The 15,750-nt window shown below is 29.9% G+C and overlaps 2 protein-coding genes across 4 annotated transcripts; one reads left to right on the top strand and one right to left on the bottom strand.

Annotated features, from left to right (window-relative positions):
- Window positions 1-7,293: 7,293 nt before the first annotated feature.
- On the top strand, window positions 7,294-10,745 carry LOC143910978 (putative defense protein Hdd11). The gene is made up of 4 exons (XM_077429643.1): window positions 7,294-7,388; window positions 8,668-9,004; window positions 10,263-10,363; window positions 10,520-10,745. Exons 2-4 carry the CDS (start codon window positions 8,669-8,671, stop codon window positions 10,587-10,589), a joined length of 507 nt encoding a protein of 168 aa, XP_077285769.1. The 5' UTR covers window positions 7,294-7,388; window position 8,668; the 3' UTR covers window positions 10,590-10,745.
- Window positions 10,746-10,814: 69 nt separating this feature from the next.
- Window positions 10,815-15,524, bottom strand: LOC143910596 (MKRN2 opposite strand protein). 3 transcript variants are annotated; one of them, XM_077429130.1, is made up of 5 exons: window positions 15,305-15,471; window positions 12,187-12,314; window positions 12,031-12,108; window positions 11,779-11,950; window positions 10,815-11,686 (listed from the first exon to the last, which is right to left on the bottom strand). In XM_077429130.1, exons 2-5 carry the CDS (start codon window positions 12,309-12,311, stop codon window positions 11,420-11,422), a joined length of 642 nt encoding a protein of 213 aa, XP_077285256.1. In that variant the 5' UTR covers window positions 12,312-12,314; window positions 15,305-15,471; the 3' UTR covers window positions 10,815-11,419. The 3 variants fall into 3 exon arrangements, with proteins under 3 accessions (XP_077285256.1, XP_077285257.1, XP_077285258.1); XM_077429131.1 differs by having other exon boundaries at window positions 10,825-11,686; window positions 15,441-15,524; XM_077429132.1 differs by having other exon boundaries at window positions 10,825-11,686; window positions 15,201-15,336.
- Window positions 15,525-15,750: the final 226 nt, after the last annotated feature.

Raw genomic sequence — 15,750 nt, 5'->3', positions numbered from 1 at the left:
TTGTTTTTTAGAAACCTGCTATTGTTTAATGTATTAACAGGGGCTCAATGTTTGGAAGGATATCAGCACTTTTTAGACAATTAATAGAGAATTTAAAAAGTGAATCCACGCCGGATATATTGCTATTATTGATGGCAACAAAAATTAAATATGAAGAGTTTGGTTGTGCCGCTCTAAAATCTATTTGGTGTCCCGTCAATAGTGTGGATGCTGAAAGGTATTTTAGTAAATACAATATACATATGTAACTGTTACCGATTGTCGCACGAATCTCAAAAAAGAATCTGTAGAAATATGTATCAATTTTAATTGGTATTATATCTTTATATTCATATTTTTTGTCTTTGTATTTTTATATTCATGTTTTTTTTATTCTAATTTAAATTTCAAAATATTTTTGAATTTTTCTATTATTTTTTAATGGTTTTATTGTCTTTAAATTGTATATATGTATGTAGGTATATAAATTTTATAAAAATTCATCGATATTTTTTATTATTTTAAATTAAACTCTTCATAAAAATATATGCTAACATTTTAATGCCCTAAAACGCTAAAATGCAAAATGAAAATGCTAAAATTGACAAACATAGATATCCAAAATACGGGTCTCTACTGATCACGTTTTCATGATCTAGAAAAAATGTGTGTGTGTGTGTGTGTGTGTGTGTGTGTGTGTGTGTCTGTGTGTCTGTGTGTCTGTGTGTCTGTATGCCTGTGTATTTGGGGATGGAAATATGTATGTACGTGTGTACATAAATGTGAGGAAAACTTTATTTCAGTATTTCCCAACTACATACATACATGAAACAAACCCACGTGATTTTTTTATAAATTTTGATGGTAGTAAATAGCAAAAACTATAGTATTGTACGTATTTTATGAGCGACAATATTTACGTTGAAAATTATGGGTTGTTAAGATTTTCGAAAATCGTCGACCCGTTTCTTGATTTGCTCTAGCGTAAAAAATGATATTAGATAAAATCTTTAAATTTAAAAATTGATATAATGAATTTCGTGTTTTCATTGGTGATATCGATTAAAAAATATTCAGTGACCTCACACGAGTTTAAAGGCTAAATAATGGCACAGGCGGAAGTAGCGTTTTTTCGCCTGCGGCGTATTTATTTAAATCTTAAAAATTTTGCAAAGGGAGAGTGGACAACATTTTTTAATAGTCAAGCTGGTTGTTTTACTTTTAATAGTCAAGCTGGTTGTTTTACTTTTAATAGTCAACCTGGCTGGTCTTTTATTCAAGATAAGATAATCTTTAAGATTATCTTATCTTGAATAAAAGCGATTTCCGGATATATGTATGTAGATATGTATATGTAATAAATTATAAAACTCTAGGCCGAGTATCATTGAACAAGTAAAACTAGCAATCGCATAGTCAAACTGTGAACTTGAAATCAGGGTCCTATTAGAATCGCAAAATATTTGCTACATAAAATAAAATTTACACAAATTATCCACAATTTTTTTTCAATTATTTAATTCAAGTCAAAATTTTCCTAGGTCATTCGAACTCCACGGCCCTGGAAAATCGGATAAAACTTACTAAAACAGAAGACATACATATTCCCGTGTAAATAGGAATGTCTAAAATCAAATACGGTAAATATTTTTACTGCTGCTTTCAAGTTACATCAAGAAAATTCATAAGTTACTCCTAAAATAATGGAAAAATAACCCAATTCTAACTTATGTTCTGAAAATCGCATATTTATACATTTTAAGCGATATTTAGCTACGCTTTTACCATACATGATGGATAGTATACGTGTATGTAATATATATTGTATTAATAAATACTCAATAAATTAGATAAATTCCAGATGCAATATGTATCTGTATGTACCAATTGAGCATATTTATTTAACCCTAATATGGTCATACATATTTAAAAGGTAACGTAATTGCTGCACTGATTTAATTTAAACACGCTATTTGCTTGTAGTGTTTTTTAGCACTCTCATGGTCATTTCATTGAAATTTTGCATACATACGTAAGTACTTAAACCGCAAATTTGTTTCGATTGTTTTTCAAATTCTAACTGTACAATAAAAAAATGTTAAAAATTAAGGTAAATGGACACAACGGTGAACATGATTTTAGCTTGAATGCCTTCTCACGAATTTGAATTTCTTTGCTACACTATTGTCTCTTAAGCTACCAAGGATAATAGCTTTGCATACAATATTACATGCATACTTGCATTTAGTATTTTATTTTTGTATTATTGAACAAAAAACGAATCTGGAGTACTTGCGAGTGCTGTTTTGTACGTGTTCTAGATACTTGTTTATCACTAGTACGTGATACAAAATAAACCGTATTGAAGGAGCCATATATTTTTCATTGATTAAAACGTGAAATCGTGCATAATCAAAATGGAGAAAAAATATGAATCACATTAACAAAAATATTTGCATACGTCTATGCACACATATGTACATATAAACATACATATGTGTAGAATTATAAGACGTTAATACAAAAATATCATTCATTTGGTTAATTTAACGAATGTGATGGTGTAAGAAGAAAAAGTAATACGTATTATGTACCTACAAATATTGTTGGCGTGCCATCATTGGACCAGAGGGACTAGGCTAGTCCCATAAAATCTTTTACCTAAAATTTAAAAATATCAACAATAAATTCAAATCGTTATATTGATAATATTCACTCAGATTAGCGAAGTTCGGATACCGGAATCGGCCCTACCCGTCGTGGTGGATTGTTATTGTATGGTCCGCCGCGTCGTTCACTTGCACGGCCTTGCAGTCTCAATTCATATTTTGATTTGTGCCTATCAAATATCATTCCGATTTTTTTTTTTTTGTTAAAATAACACATTTAGACAGAACTTGAGAATACAAATATGGCAAGGCTAGTCCCCTTGCCATATTGCTCACGAAGCGATTCCCTCAGAACAAATCAGCACGGAAACAAATTACGAGTCTTTGAAATGTTGCATTATCGGTCGATTATCGGTTTATCGGTTGCATTATCGATTGAAGATTAACGTTTGAAGCCAAAAAAAATGTTATTAAAAAGATCAACTACTTTAGGATATTTCTGTTATTTCTGCACAAAAATTAAAAATTATACTCATCACTTAAAGACAGATTATTATAATTCAAGACAGATTATAACAGTGAACACGAATCTGGTAATAAAAAATTTTGATTGGATCGAGATTCGGAGACATGTGTGTTTTTTAAATCGCGCGATTTTTTTATATTGTTCGGTCGATGTCTTAAAATCTGTCAATTTCCTGTTCAAAATGAATATTGGAATCCATAGTCGAATATTTTATCTTTCATTTGTAGTACTTTTCAGCTTTCAAATCTCTCTAAGTAGTCGTCCAGTTCAAATCAAAAGTCAAAAGTACGATTTTTTCCCACTGTTAATACTATTTTATATTGAGTATTTTCTATTGAAACATATTTATTGGGATAGTGTTCTGGCCACACAATTTTTTGTTTTCGATTTAAAAAACACATATATCTCCGAATCTCGATCCAATCAACATTTTTTATTACCAGATTCGTGTTCACTGGGCATAGATTTATAAGAAAATTAATATTTCGTCTCTGAACAGTGTAATTTATGAAAAAAATGAATGTATGTATGTATATATGAAATTCATATTATATTATTGTTGCCTGAAATGAAAAATATATTTTGTTTTTAGTTTTTTTTCCATACCTAGTCCCCTGTTTAAAAAAGTCACGCCACGTCACTGGTACATATCGCAGTAAAATTCATTTAGTGAGGATTTAGAATGTTTGAATATTTTTGTACGTGCCTAATAAAATATCATATCATTTAAACACCTGTATTCAATGACATTCTTTGGTCACGTATATTTGATACAATGACATTTTTATATGCTGTCAATATTACGTGGATTATGAACTATATGGCAATGATCTCAAAATTTCGAAGACATGTTTTCGACTTTGATTTTCAATTTACGCAACTGTTTAGCATTGAATGTGTGAATTTCACAAAACAACACTTATTAAGTCATATAAAAATAGAAAACTTTTGATTCAGCTAAAATTCAAAATATTTGTACATTATATTAAATTAAATGTATAACACGTAAATTAATTTGGAATTGCCTATTTACACACATTCCGGATTCTCAATACAACATATGTACCCATTATATGTACATACATATGTAGATATTCGTTACGAAATTATATATAATACAGTGGCTGGATACTTTTTATTTAAAATTTCCCTATTGCGTATATAAAATTATTATTATTATATATTAATCTACGTATTATGATTACGAGTATGTACTTACATGCAGTAAATGCAGGAAAATGTGAGTTATATTCGCATTTATAAATGGAATCTGGTTCAAACAATGATAGGAAAAACGTTTTAGATACATATTAAATATTATTCATTATTTTTTTCTATCATAGATTAAAAGCAAATTTAAATTTCAAATTAGCAATAAGTTGATGTCCATCAAAAACAGGTCAAAGACGTCTTCTTTCCGCTTTCAATTATCCAATAAAAAGTATATTGCTTAACAAGAGGAAATTGAAAAATAATTACTTACAATTAAAAAGCATATGTTCCTCTATTTAAAATTGTCATTCGAATGCCAAAATAAATAATTATTTATATTCATTGGTGAAATTTTATATATAGAAGTAATTCCTCCAACAGTTAAAATATTTATTAAATCCATACTAAGTACAATGTAGGGATTGCAAAAACACCGTAATTTCGGATACCGGTATCATCGAAATAATAAAAAAAACGATACCGGTATTACCGGCACTTTCAGTATTATTTTTAAGTTAATTAATGTATATATATGTATATATATAAAATTGAATGTCTGTTTGTCTGTCTGTCTGTCTGTCTCGTATAGGCTCCTAAACCACTCTACCGATTACGATGGAACTTTCAGGATTTGTTGTATGCATGTCCGGGAAGCTTACTGTGAAAAAAAACGAAAAGAAACCTCTAAAAATAATATTCGTAATTACGATATTACCGACGCGAAAGTATGAAGCGCCATTGTGTAGCAAAGGAAATGTGTTTGCTGGTAACCACGTTACCAGTTGGTTTAAGACGACACGACATCGAAGAGACGTTAGTTGAGTTAGTTAGCTCCAATCATCACTTGAAACGGGAACGCAACGGGAACGGGAATTGCATGCCTTATTCTGGCATTGCAGCGCATGCCGGGTTCAGCTAGTTTTTAATAAAAAATAACATTGCTTTCAATATGCCGAGTACCGCTTCCATTTTTCAATATGTTTATTGAAAAAATATACGCGAAGCCCAAACATTCAAATACAGAATATTCGAGTACAATATTGTAAAGTAGGTACGTCCCAGATATATAGGATTATAATGTTTCGCAGAAACTAGTGTTTTTTTTTGTGCGATTTTTAATATTTGTTTTTTTTTTGTAATTCCGACTTAAGTTTATCAGATACCCTATCATCGCTCACTGGAAATGCAAACGAACAATCAACCATCAGCTGGGGAATTAGTTGTTGTTGAAAGACAAATTATATATTTTTTTCCATACACTTATTAGAAAATTAGGCCTAGTCTTGTCATGATTTAAAACATTTTCTTATTTCAATTAAAATTGAATAGGTTTGCGAACTTGAGACCGAAAATGTTGCCGAATATTGTATTTAACGATATGTATCGGAAAACAGTAAAAATTAAAACAATTTTAAAGACAAAGATATAATGTCGTTTTTGTAGTTTTTAGCCATGGAGTTTTGTGGTTTATACCCATTTTCGACAAATAAAATGTACAAATTTGAAAAAAATCGATATTATCGGTATTTCTTTTTTAAATACCGGTATTACCATAGGGTTGTTTTCGGTCAAATACCGGTACTACTGGTTTCGGTACTTTCGGTATTGCAATCCCTATATGTATGTACATATATAATATAATACAATATATCATCAGTTGTATTATGAGAAGAAAAGACAAGTAAAAATATTAATTATAAAATTCATGCAATTGCTATAAACATGATTATTAAAACACATGCAAGAAATATAAAATTTGTAAAATTATTATTTGAATACAATTCCTGTCCTTGTAAATATGTAGTACCCATGTGATCGTAACAAAAACACCCAATAGATTCGCGGTATTCAAACAGTGATTACCAATTATTATTTAACACGTTCAGTACCTGTGATATAATTTTAAATATATTTCATATTTTAATCACAGATCTTAATTTATATTTCATATTTTATATATATTTCCATTAAATTTTATTTCATTTCATTTAAATTCAATTCTTAAAAAACAAACAATATGTACAAAGGATTTGTACATATTGTTAATAATAATATCTAACTAATGATAAGAACACACTCAAAAGTGCGGCACGAGGCGCGTTAGTTTACTCTAGCGGTAAGAGACGTATCTTCATATCATTATTAATTCGTTCGATCTTATTATTTATACGAGTTTCTCTTATTTTTTTCAAATATGGGTCACCGTTAACGATCACTGTCAAACTTATGCCAATACAAGGATAGAATATCACCGAATACACTCCAGGGGGTTAGGTTAGGTTAGGTTAGGTTAGGTTATTGAGACGTAAAAAAACGAGCGAACCTTAAAGCAGTCAAAATATTGGAATGTTCGTTTGGTTAATTTAATTTTATGGTTTTCTGCCTATATTTTGTTCGTACACACATATTTTTATTTTATTTTATTTTACATACATAGATATACACCAGAAAGATCTAACAGGTAGACCCCAATGAGCCTTCCTTCACAATTAATTACAAACATTGCAGCATTTTTATTACATAAATCGTTGTATTTCGAAAGGCTGAAGAACACGAAATTAACAATTAATTAATCCATAGAGATATCTATGGATTTAGACTTGTACATACATTTTTACATATCGTACATAAATCAAATTCAGATATGTGTGACAGTGGGTAGGATGATGTTTGCCAATTTGATAGAGGGACCGTTTCAACAATGGAATCAGATGAATTTGCAAACTCTGATAAGAAACGGTCGACTTGGAGTCACAAATATCCAAGTCTGACCAGCAGTACTAAAGATTAGCATGAGATCGAACCCACTAACCTCTCGGTGCTAAACATAAACGCAACCACTGAGACATATTGCTGGCTAAATTAAATTAAAAGTCGGTTAAATCAGATTATTTATCATATATTATACGTGGTAATCATACATAACGTCGCGGTGTTGAAGGTGTTAAAGCTCTATTACACAGTATCCCCTGATAGTGGGAGAAATGTAAAAAGGCACGACGACAACACTTCTCGTCGCACTCCTTGTTTTGACTTCGATCGAAACGGATCAATCAAATCAGGTAATTATTTGTATATATTTTATCATTGCTAATGCTCACTGAATAATATGTATTTAATAATATAAAATATTTTCATATTTTTACTTTTTCCATATTTTGATTATTATTATATAATGGCTATAAATCTAACGTTCTGTTAACGCAAAAATTGGCCAACGATTGTGAAAGTGTATGTAATATTTCAATTTTGACGTGTTGCAATCAAAAGTGCAACAGTTACACAATGCTCTTCAATTTTAATTAAACCAACGGACCGAACCGGTTAATTCACTATAGTTAAAATTTCAACCATCGTTTCATATATTTTCCGATCATTGAAACAGACTCGAATCATTGAACAGATCAAGTACGACGAGTTTTTTACTGTGAAAATTCATTTAAAAAAATTATTGAATTTTTTTCTGATCGCTGAGTAGTTAAGAGAACAAGGTAAACCATTTTTTAACCATCTACATACCTACTTGCTTACATGAAAAAAAATTTACATTTTAATATTTTTTGTAATTCTTAAATATGTATGTATATTGTAATTAAGAGGGCTTTACATCCGAAACCTTAATTTTGTTGCCGTTCCTTTCTTCGATATATATATTGAGTGAATGCGACAACACATATCAATATATATATTGAGTGAATGCGACAATACATAACAATATATATATTGAGTGAATGCGTCAGTTGCGCTTCGACCAGATAAAACGTATTTTAAATTGACAAAATCGAGGTTTCGTATTCTCCTATTTTCTCCTCCGAAACTCGATCAATTTTTAAAAAAATTTCATCATCGGTACGAGAAAGATATTTTCTGTGCAACTACATGCGTATCTTTTTTAAAATCGACCGTTAAATAAGCACGCTGGACTCTTTTCGTGGGTGTAAAAAAGAGGCGATTTTATTGATGTTTGGCGGCTTCTAGCTCCTATAAAAAATAACTAATCAAAAAAATAAAACGATAGATGCAACCCAATGGTGGATATCCATGGCATTTAAAAAAATAATTTCTCTAGTGCCATAATTAAGGAAGGGAGAAGTCTAATACGTTTGTATGGACAAGGCGCTGGTGTTCAGCCCTCTTAAGTACAAATTATACTTTCAAATATTTTTATATTACATTTAAAATAAAATTATTCATTTGCTTTTGAATTGATTTTTATGTAGTTGAAAGAAACATAAATTTGATTACATCAAAAGTTAATTTACTACCGATATTTATGTAAGTTTCAGATTAATTCTCCTTTGGTTTTTGTATTAAAAATGATTTGTTTCAATTATTATTCAGGATGGCTTTCAAGTTCGTGTTCGTCTTCTTCGCCGTTGCTTTGGTCGGCCATGCTTTGGCTTATTCCAGCGGAGCTCCCGCAGATGCTTGCGAGGATATGACTCCTCAGCATCATACAGATCCTCAAACATCTGATGCTCCTTACAATTTGCAACTGAGTCGCAAAGCCATCAGATCCGGAGACGAGGTCCAACTCACCATTTCAGGAAAGACCTCCGCTGATAAAATCAGAGGCTTTATGATCCAAGCACGTCAAGGATCCAAACGCGTCGGCCAATTCAAAGTAGATGCCAAAGACCCCTTTGTGCAGACTCTGGATTGCGGCAAAGAACCAGCGGTGAGTGAAACCATGTGGTGACATTTAAATTTGAATTGCAGCATAGCGCAATCTGCCTTAAACGTTCATCTCAAATTGTTGGAATTCTACTTGTCCTCCTTTCGATACGTTACGTCGTATTTCATATAAACCAGTTTTAACGATATATTTTTAGTCAATATTTGCAATTATCGTTAATGCTGTTATAATTACACTGAATTTTCACAGATTAAATCAAATTACATTACATACAATGTCTAATAATAAATACTGGTCGACGTCACCGGCTTGAGGAATTGGTATAATAGTAGTGTATTTAAGATGTAATGAATTAAAAATCAATTTGATCGTCTAAAAACTTCCTTTCACTTGAATCCGCGTGCAAAATTGTACACGTGAGTCGATACATTTGCATAATTCGCCTATAGCTCGACGGGATGGTTCATAGATCAAGGCCGTGGTGGTGGAAAATCTTTGAAAATACGGCATCGATTACAATATTACGAGATCACAGTATTTATTGTTGCTGGATTTGAACTGATGCTAGCAAGTTAGTCACGCGAAACTTCTAATCGAAGGTCTTCTGGTACGTCTTTGTAAGTGCTTCAACTTCAACATTTGTAAATGTATTGCGTAAGTAATGGAGGTCGTTCATCCAAAATCTACGAATCGAATGAACAACCGTATCTTGTAAAAAAACCTGTATAGCTGTGACTTTTATTAAACTCCAAGGGAAGATGTGAATGGTATACGGTAAAAGTTAGCTATTGATTTATGTGCTGATGCCATCTCGTTTGCTGTCTACTCTACACAATCATGAACTGTAGTTACCTCATACTGCATAATGCAAATTGTATGCATGTAATACTTCAAACATTCATTATGTTAATGATCCCGTGTCTTTGATTGCCATTGAGTAATCATTTTACAATTAATTGTTTAGTAATATTGGAATATACATAAGCAATACTTGCTCAATCAAAAATTATAGCAATTTAACAATTAACATATGTATAATATTTCATTTAGGGACGATAGTAAAACGCATAATACGTTTATTATCATTGCGTTCATATTATTCATTTTTACCCATACCTATAGTATAATTGATACAATCATTCAAAATGTGAATGAACACCTATACATGTGTGGGTTGTTTTCCTTAAAAAAAATTGTATAAATTAGCAATCTTTTTTTGGCGTAGATATAATAAATAAAAAATAGACAGCAAGTTTTAAATAAATGGTTAAATTATAATATTTTTGATTTAATAATTCAGAGTGCAGTAACCCACAAGCAACACGATGAGAAGGAAGATAAGAGGAGTTTCACTGTCACTTGGGTTGCACCAAAAGACTTCAAAGATGAAATCAACTTCCGGTGAGTGCTTTAATTACATTAGTTTTAATGTACGCTTATTTTAGAAAGAAAGGACTCACATTTACATGCAAAATAAAGTGATTCATATTTTGTTTTCTTCCGATCATTTTAAATATGTACTAATGCAGATTAAATATAATCTAAATTTTATTACAGCGCAACCATTGCACTTAACGGAGGTGTCTTCTGGGTTGGAGTAACATCTGAAAAGGTGAAAGTACATTAAACAGCTTTCATTACCATTTTCAAATACAGTACCTATTTAAATTAATATTATATATGTATGGTCAATGTTCAAATATTATAAAATTGCTTTATATCTGTGTATATTTAAAATAATTACTGATTTTAATTAATAAATTAAATATCTTTGACAAATCAGTATTTAGTTTTTAATTCCTAAAATATATTAGCGAAAGAGGACAAGGATGAGTTAAAAATAAAAATATAGTAATTTCTTTGTCATTTAATGTGTATAAAAATAAAATATTTCAATAATTGAATGACACAACTAAGTTTTGTACTATAAATTGAAATATTTGTAATACATCTGAATAAAAATAGCTAAGTAGATAAGACATCATAATTATTTATAAGGAACCATTTTTTAAGATTTCGACATTTTTGTAAATCGATATGAAATTACACAGTATTGTATGTACTATTACAAAAATGCACAAGTTTTAAAATGATGTATGACTTCATGTACTACCAGGTAGTAATCAAAAAAAAAAAAACGAACTAGCTATGAATATTACTATTATATTATTATAAATTTAATTAATACTGTCCATAGTCAAAATTTAATTCGTTATATTACGAAATTAAAATAACTGCACTGATTGGAAATTCCATATAAATAATAAAATTAGCGCTCGTCATTCATAAAATAGTATACAAATAAATTAAAAGTTAAATTCATTGCAAAACTATGTACTACTAATTATTATATAAAACGAATACAAAATTAATATTAGGATTTGTATTTTTCGTTTACTATCATGTATTTTTGTGATATATTAATTTTTAAATTTGGTATACATATAATATGTTAAGTTAATTTCTAAGTTTTTCTTGTTTCTTTTTATTTTCTTGCCAATGGACAAAATGTCCATTGTCTCTCAACCTTCTATACAAGGATATGTATTTTCCAGCGGCCGTAGTACGTGGCACGATGAATTTTTCACAAAATGTTGTACGACTTGTTGCAGCTTCCGACATAGCTCCACAGTTTAACTCTCTCAAAAACGCTAACACAAATGTGTAACAGTTGAAAGATTCTTCTTTATAGCTGTCTGAAGTCCAACACGGTTGCTTACAAATCTTAAAATACAACAAATGTCGTTTAAATTTGAATGAATCAATATTAACACCACATACACATACATACGTGCATCGAATTAATCAATGAATACCTTCACTAAGACATCATCCCAATGATCAGACCAAGAAGATGGTAACTGCCCAATTAATAGACACTGGTCCCAATACAATCCTCTTTTTTGTAAGCCTTTTCTATCAAATTCAATTATTATACCCGTTGATGTAGTTATTCCTATGTGTAGATCTTTGGAATTGAAATACTCACTGAAAATACAAAAGTAATTGTGAAATAACAATTGCTAAAAAGTGTAGGTACAATATAGTATGATATAAACGAGGTTTACTTTAAAAAATCGCCATTGGTTGGTTTAATTAATACGGCACATGAATATTGTGAAGCCTTAACAAATGGATATGGAACTCTGTAATAAAATTATAACATTTATTTTAAAATACATTTATGGAATGAAAAAGTATAATATTAAAATATCAAATGTAACCTAAATGGTAATAGGCCAAAATTTGCAATGGATAAGTCATCGCAACATATTGGACACTTTTCAGGTAACGCTTTGCAGAATATTTTTGGACCACAATGTTGAAAGCAAATTATTCCTGGTTCCATCGCCTGAAAAAGAAAACCAAGTAGATATAACCAAAAAGTTTTATAATCAAAAAATACTTCAAACATAATTCAATCGGTAATGAAGTCATTAGTAATTCAAAAACCATCTCTCTTTTAGGTGGAACGGAAGTGAAATACAAATTTTCTAAATATGTAACGCATACAAACATTGTATTACAGAAGTGACGTGCTTGATTTACTAAACAATAAAGTTGACACGTTTTAAACGCAATTACAGTAGGCCCATACGAAATATTCTTGCAGGTTGCATTTCATAGCCTAGATTTAGCACGAAGCATTGTTATATTTAAGTGGAACACACTGTTTCCATTGTTTACAAATTCAATCAAAGGCTAAAGCCCCATGTACCCAAGGTAACGTAGAAAGTAATTCTGTATACACTGAACCCAATATGCAAATTAGACTCCATATAAGTACACATTTTATTAATCATCTACAAACTAGGAACTCAATAATTTGAGTTGAAACACTCGAAACTAAATTTTAATACCAATTTTTAACCATGACGAAATAAATAAAATGAATAGAATTTGTTATGCATAATTTGTTTACACCTGAAAATCGACATAATAAAACTACATATGCATATATGTATGGATACAAAATTTAAAATATGTTTGTCCAAGATAAGATCCATCATTAATTATTTAAAAGTTGCAAATATCTGTGAATTAGTCTTGTAAGATATAAATCGTATGTATGTATATGCTGGAACTTATTAGCTTTCTTTCACAAAAAATTGAGCTAATTATGTATATAAGTTGTAATCATATGTATCTTAACTATTCGTTAATGGAGTGTATGTTTATATGTATATGCATACTTATTTATTACTAGCTTAGCAGCTAAACAATAAGATACCGGGCAACACAAGTCAACATTCTTCATATATAATTGTTTTTTTTTGTTACATCAGAAAAGTATGACTTAAATAAACTGAATCTTTTCATAAATGTTTATATTATAAGCAGTAAGTATATACATATGTATGTACATATAATACATATGGATAAATATATTGACAGATTTTCTATGTATTGTCGTTGATGTAAGAAAATTTGCTTTATATGAATGAAAGTGTTCAAAGGAGGAACAAAATGATTTAAAAATTTAATATGAAGACCAATATTTTTCTAATATGATATCTCCATTTAATGTTAGTAAAAATACATCTGAGATAAAATATATCACGAGATGGCTATCTATAATTTACAGAATCGTCAAACGAATCAGAGAGCCGGTTTTGTAAAATGTAAACACAATTTAAACATACGTGGCTTCTGAAATTATTATTAGCATTTTAAAAATGCAATAGAACCTCACGTATCAACACTAAATAGGGATTAAGATGATTTGGATAGCTGAGAGTGGAAGAAAAGAAGATAAAATTTCGCTTTTGACACAATAATTGTTATTAAAAAATAGATATTAGTTATCACGAGGATCGCTTTTGAACGAATCACATGAAAATATACACAAAATATAGACGAAAAGTTCGCTATTTTTATTTGATAAAATTTGAAATGTTTTATATTTGGATATTCAAAGTCCTACTGTATATGTATTTTAGAAATGTACCTCCATTTACTTTGTACAAAATGATTCATACATGTTGATAACTTTATATGCCAAATATTAACATTCATAATAATTAGAAAAATCTACAAAAAAATGATTCTATTTACTAGAATAAGTTTATTTTATTATACACTATATATTTTCCGGCGTTGCTCAAAATAATAAAAGACGAAAATTTCTAAGCTAAAGTATCAAGAAATAATATACCAAATTAGATGGTTTTAAGTTGAAAACTAGAGACTCTCATAATTCATCTGTATATGGGTACATATAGTAAGAGATATTCTATAGGTAGTTAGTACTATAAAAGATTTTTTTTATATGAAAAATCACATTTAAGCATTTTTTTCCATTGATATAACCAACTTAAGATTTTATTTTGGGGGGAAAATTTTTTTATGGTTACATACAAGTTCTTTGGTTAAGATTTTAGACATCATTACAAAACCAAGAGATCGGTATTGAAACCCTAAGAATCCAGATGAAAACTTGGAGCCTCGTTATCCTACATATGTACATACATACGTGTACCCTACATATATACGTGTACATAGAATATGAGGTCACAATTTTTTCCATATTCAAAACCAGGGCATTTTTTCCCAAAACATATTCTTAAATACTTCAATTATTTAAAACGAAGATTAACAATCATAAACGCACATTTATGAAATAATTAATTCATTTTCTTGAATGCTCTTAAAAAAGTGATAAGCAAACATTTTAAGGTTTCAACATTCAATTTCGTTTTATCACTGGACTATACATTGTTCATCATTCAAAAAATCGTTCGGCTGGTGCATTTGTTTCTGATAAATGTAAACAACATATTTATATATAATTTGTCAATATTTTTGTAGGATTATAAGATTATTTTTGTAGGACTAATTTTTCACATATAAAAGTGTACTGGTTTTATCTCCCGACTCACCAGAACAGATACCCAAAAAACCAATACTGTTCTGGTAAAATTAGTACGAATTTGAAGAACAATTTTAACAAGTTTTTTTGAAGGGTGTTAATGGATACCTTTGTGGAAGATGATTTATATTTTTTTGTTGTTATTTTGTGTTATATGTATTAGCAGTTTGCTATATAAATAAATAAATAAATAAGTAAAAAAAAAATGAAAAATTTCTAATGCAAATAAAAAATTGTAAATTATTTGTGATACATTCAAACGAGATATAACCACGGAAACGTCAATAAAATTTAGCTAAGGTAATTATCGCAGTCGTGCAAATTGACACACGCTCGGTGAAACTTCACGTGACTAGGAAAATGTCTCACGTATATGTAGCTGTCAATTGCCGGTTTATTTATGCGTTTTCAAATAATTTTCCTCGTATTTACATCGACAATATATCTCATACAACAACTGCGTTGGTTCTAACCTCACTCTGGCCGTTGACAGTCGGTCGTTGACAGTTTGATATTTGTATTTTTTATAAATGTCAAAATTGAAAATGGACCTAACGGCGCACAAAGCGACCAGCAACCGCGGCGCTGGGCCGCACACTGTTAACTGACCCGTTATATTTATTATAGCCACTCTCCACTCCGGTCTCGGGCCTCCATCGAGTCTCGTCTCATACAGCCACCTCCAACTCTGTCATCGATACTGGATAAAAAATAAACGATATCGGGGCTAATACGATATACTTTACATTATTACAGTCACGCATTTATTTACTTTCCCCTTTCCTTTTTCAATTTTTATTCCAATTCTGTTGGCAAGATATTTGTTTTTACCGTCATTGTTCTTGTTTTCGAAATATATTATGCATGCCGTTCGTAGATCTAGTATATATTCTTTTTAAAACAATTATATTACAAAAAT

The sequence above is a fragment of the Arctopsyche grandis genome, chromosome 4, assembly GCF_051622035.1.
Source record: "Arctopsyche grandis isolate Sample6627 chromosome 4, ASM5162203v2, whole genome shotgun sequence".
In the NCBI taxonomy this organism is placed as follows: domain Eukaryota; kingdom Metazoa; phylum Arthropoda; class Insecta; order Trichoptera; family Hydropsychidae; genus Arctopsyche; species Arctopsyche grandis.
The sequence above is the reverse complement of the archived record's forward strand: the minus strand, read 5'-3'. Positions and strand labels throughout refer to the sequence as shown.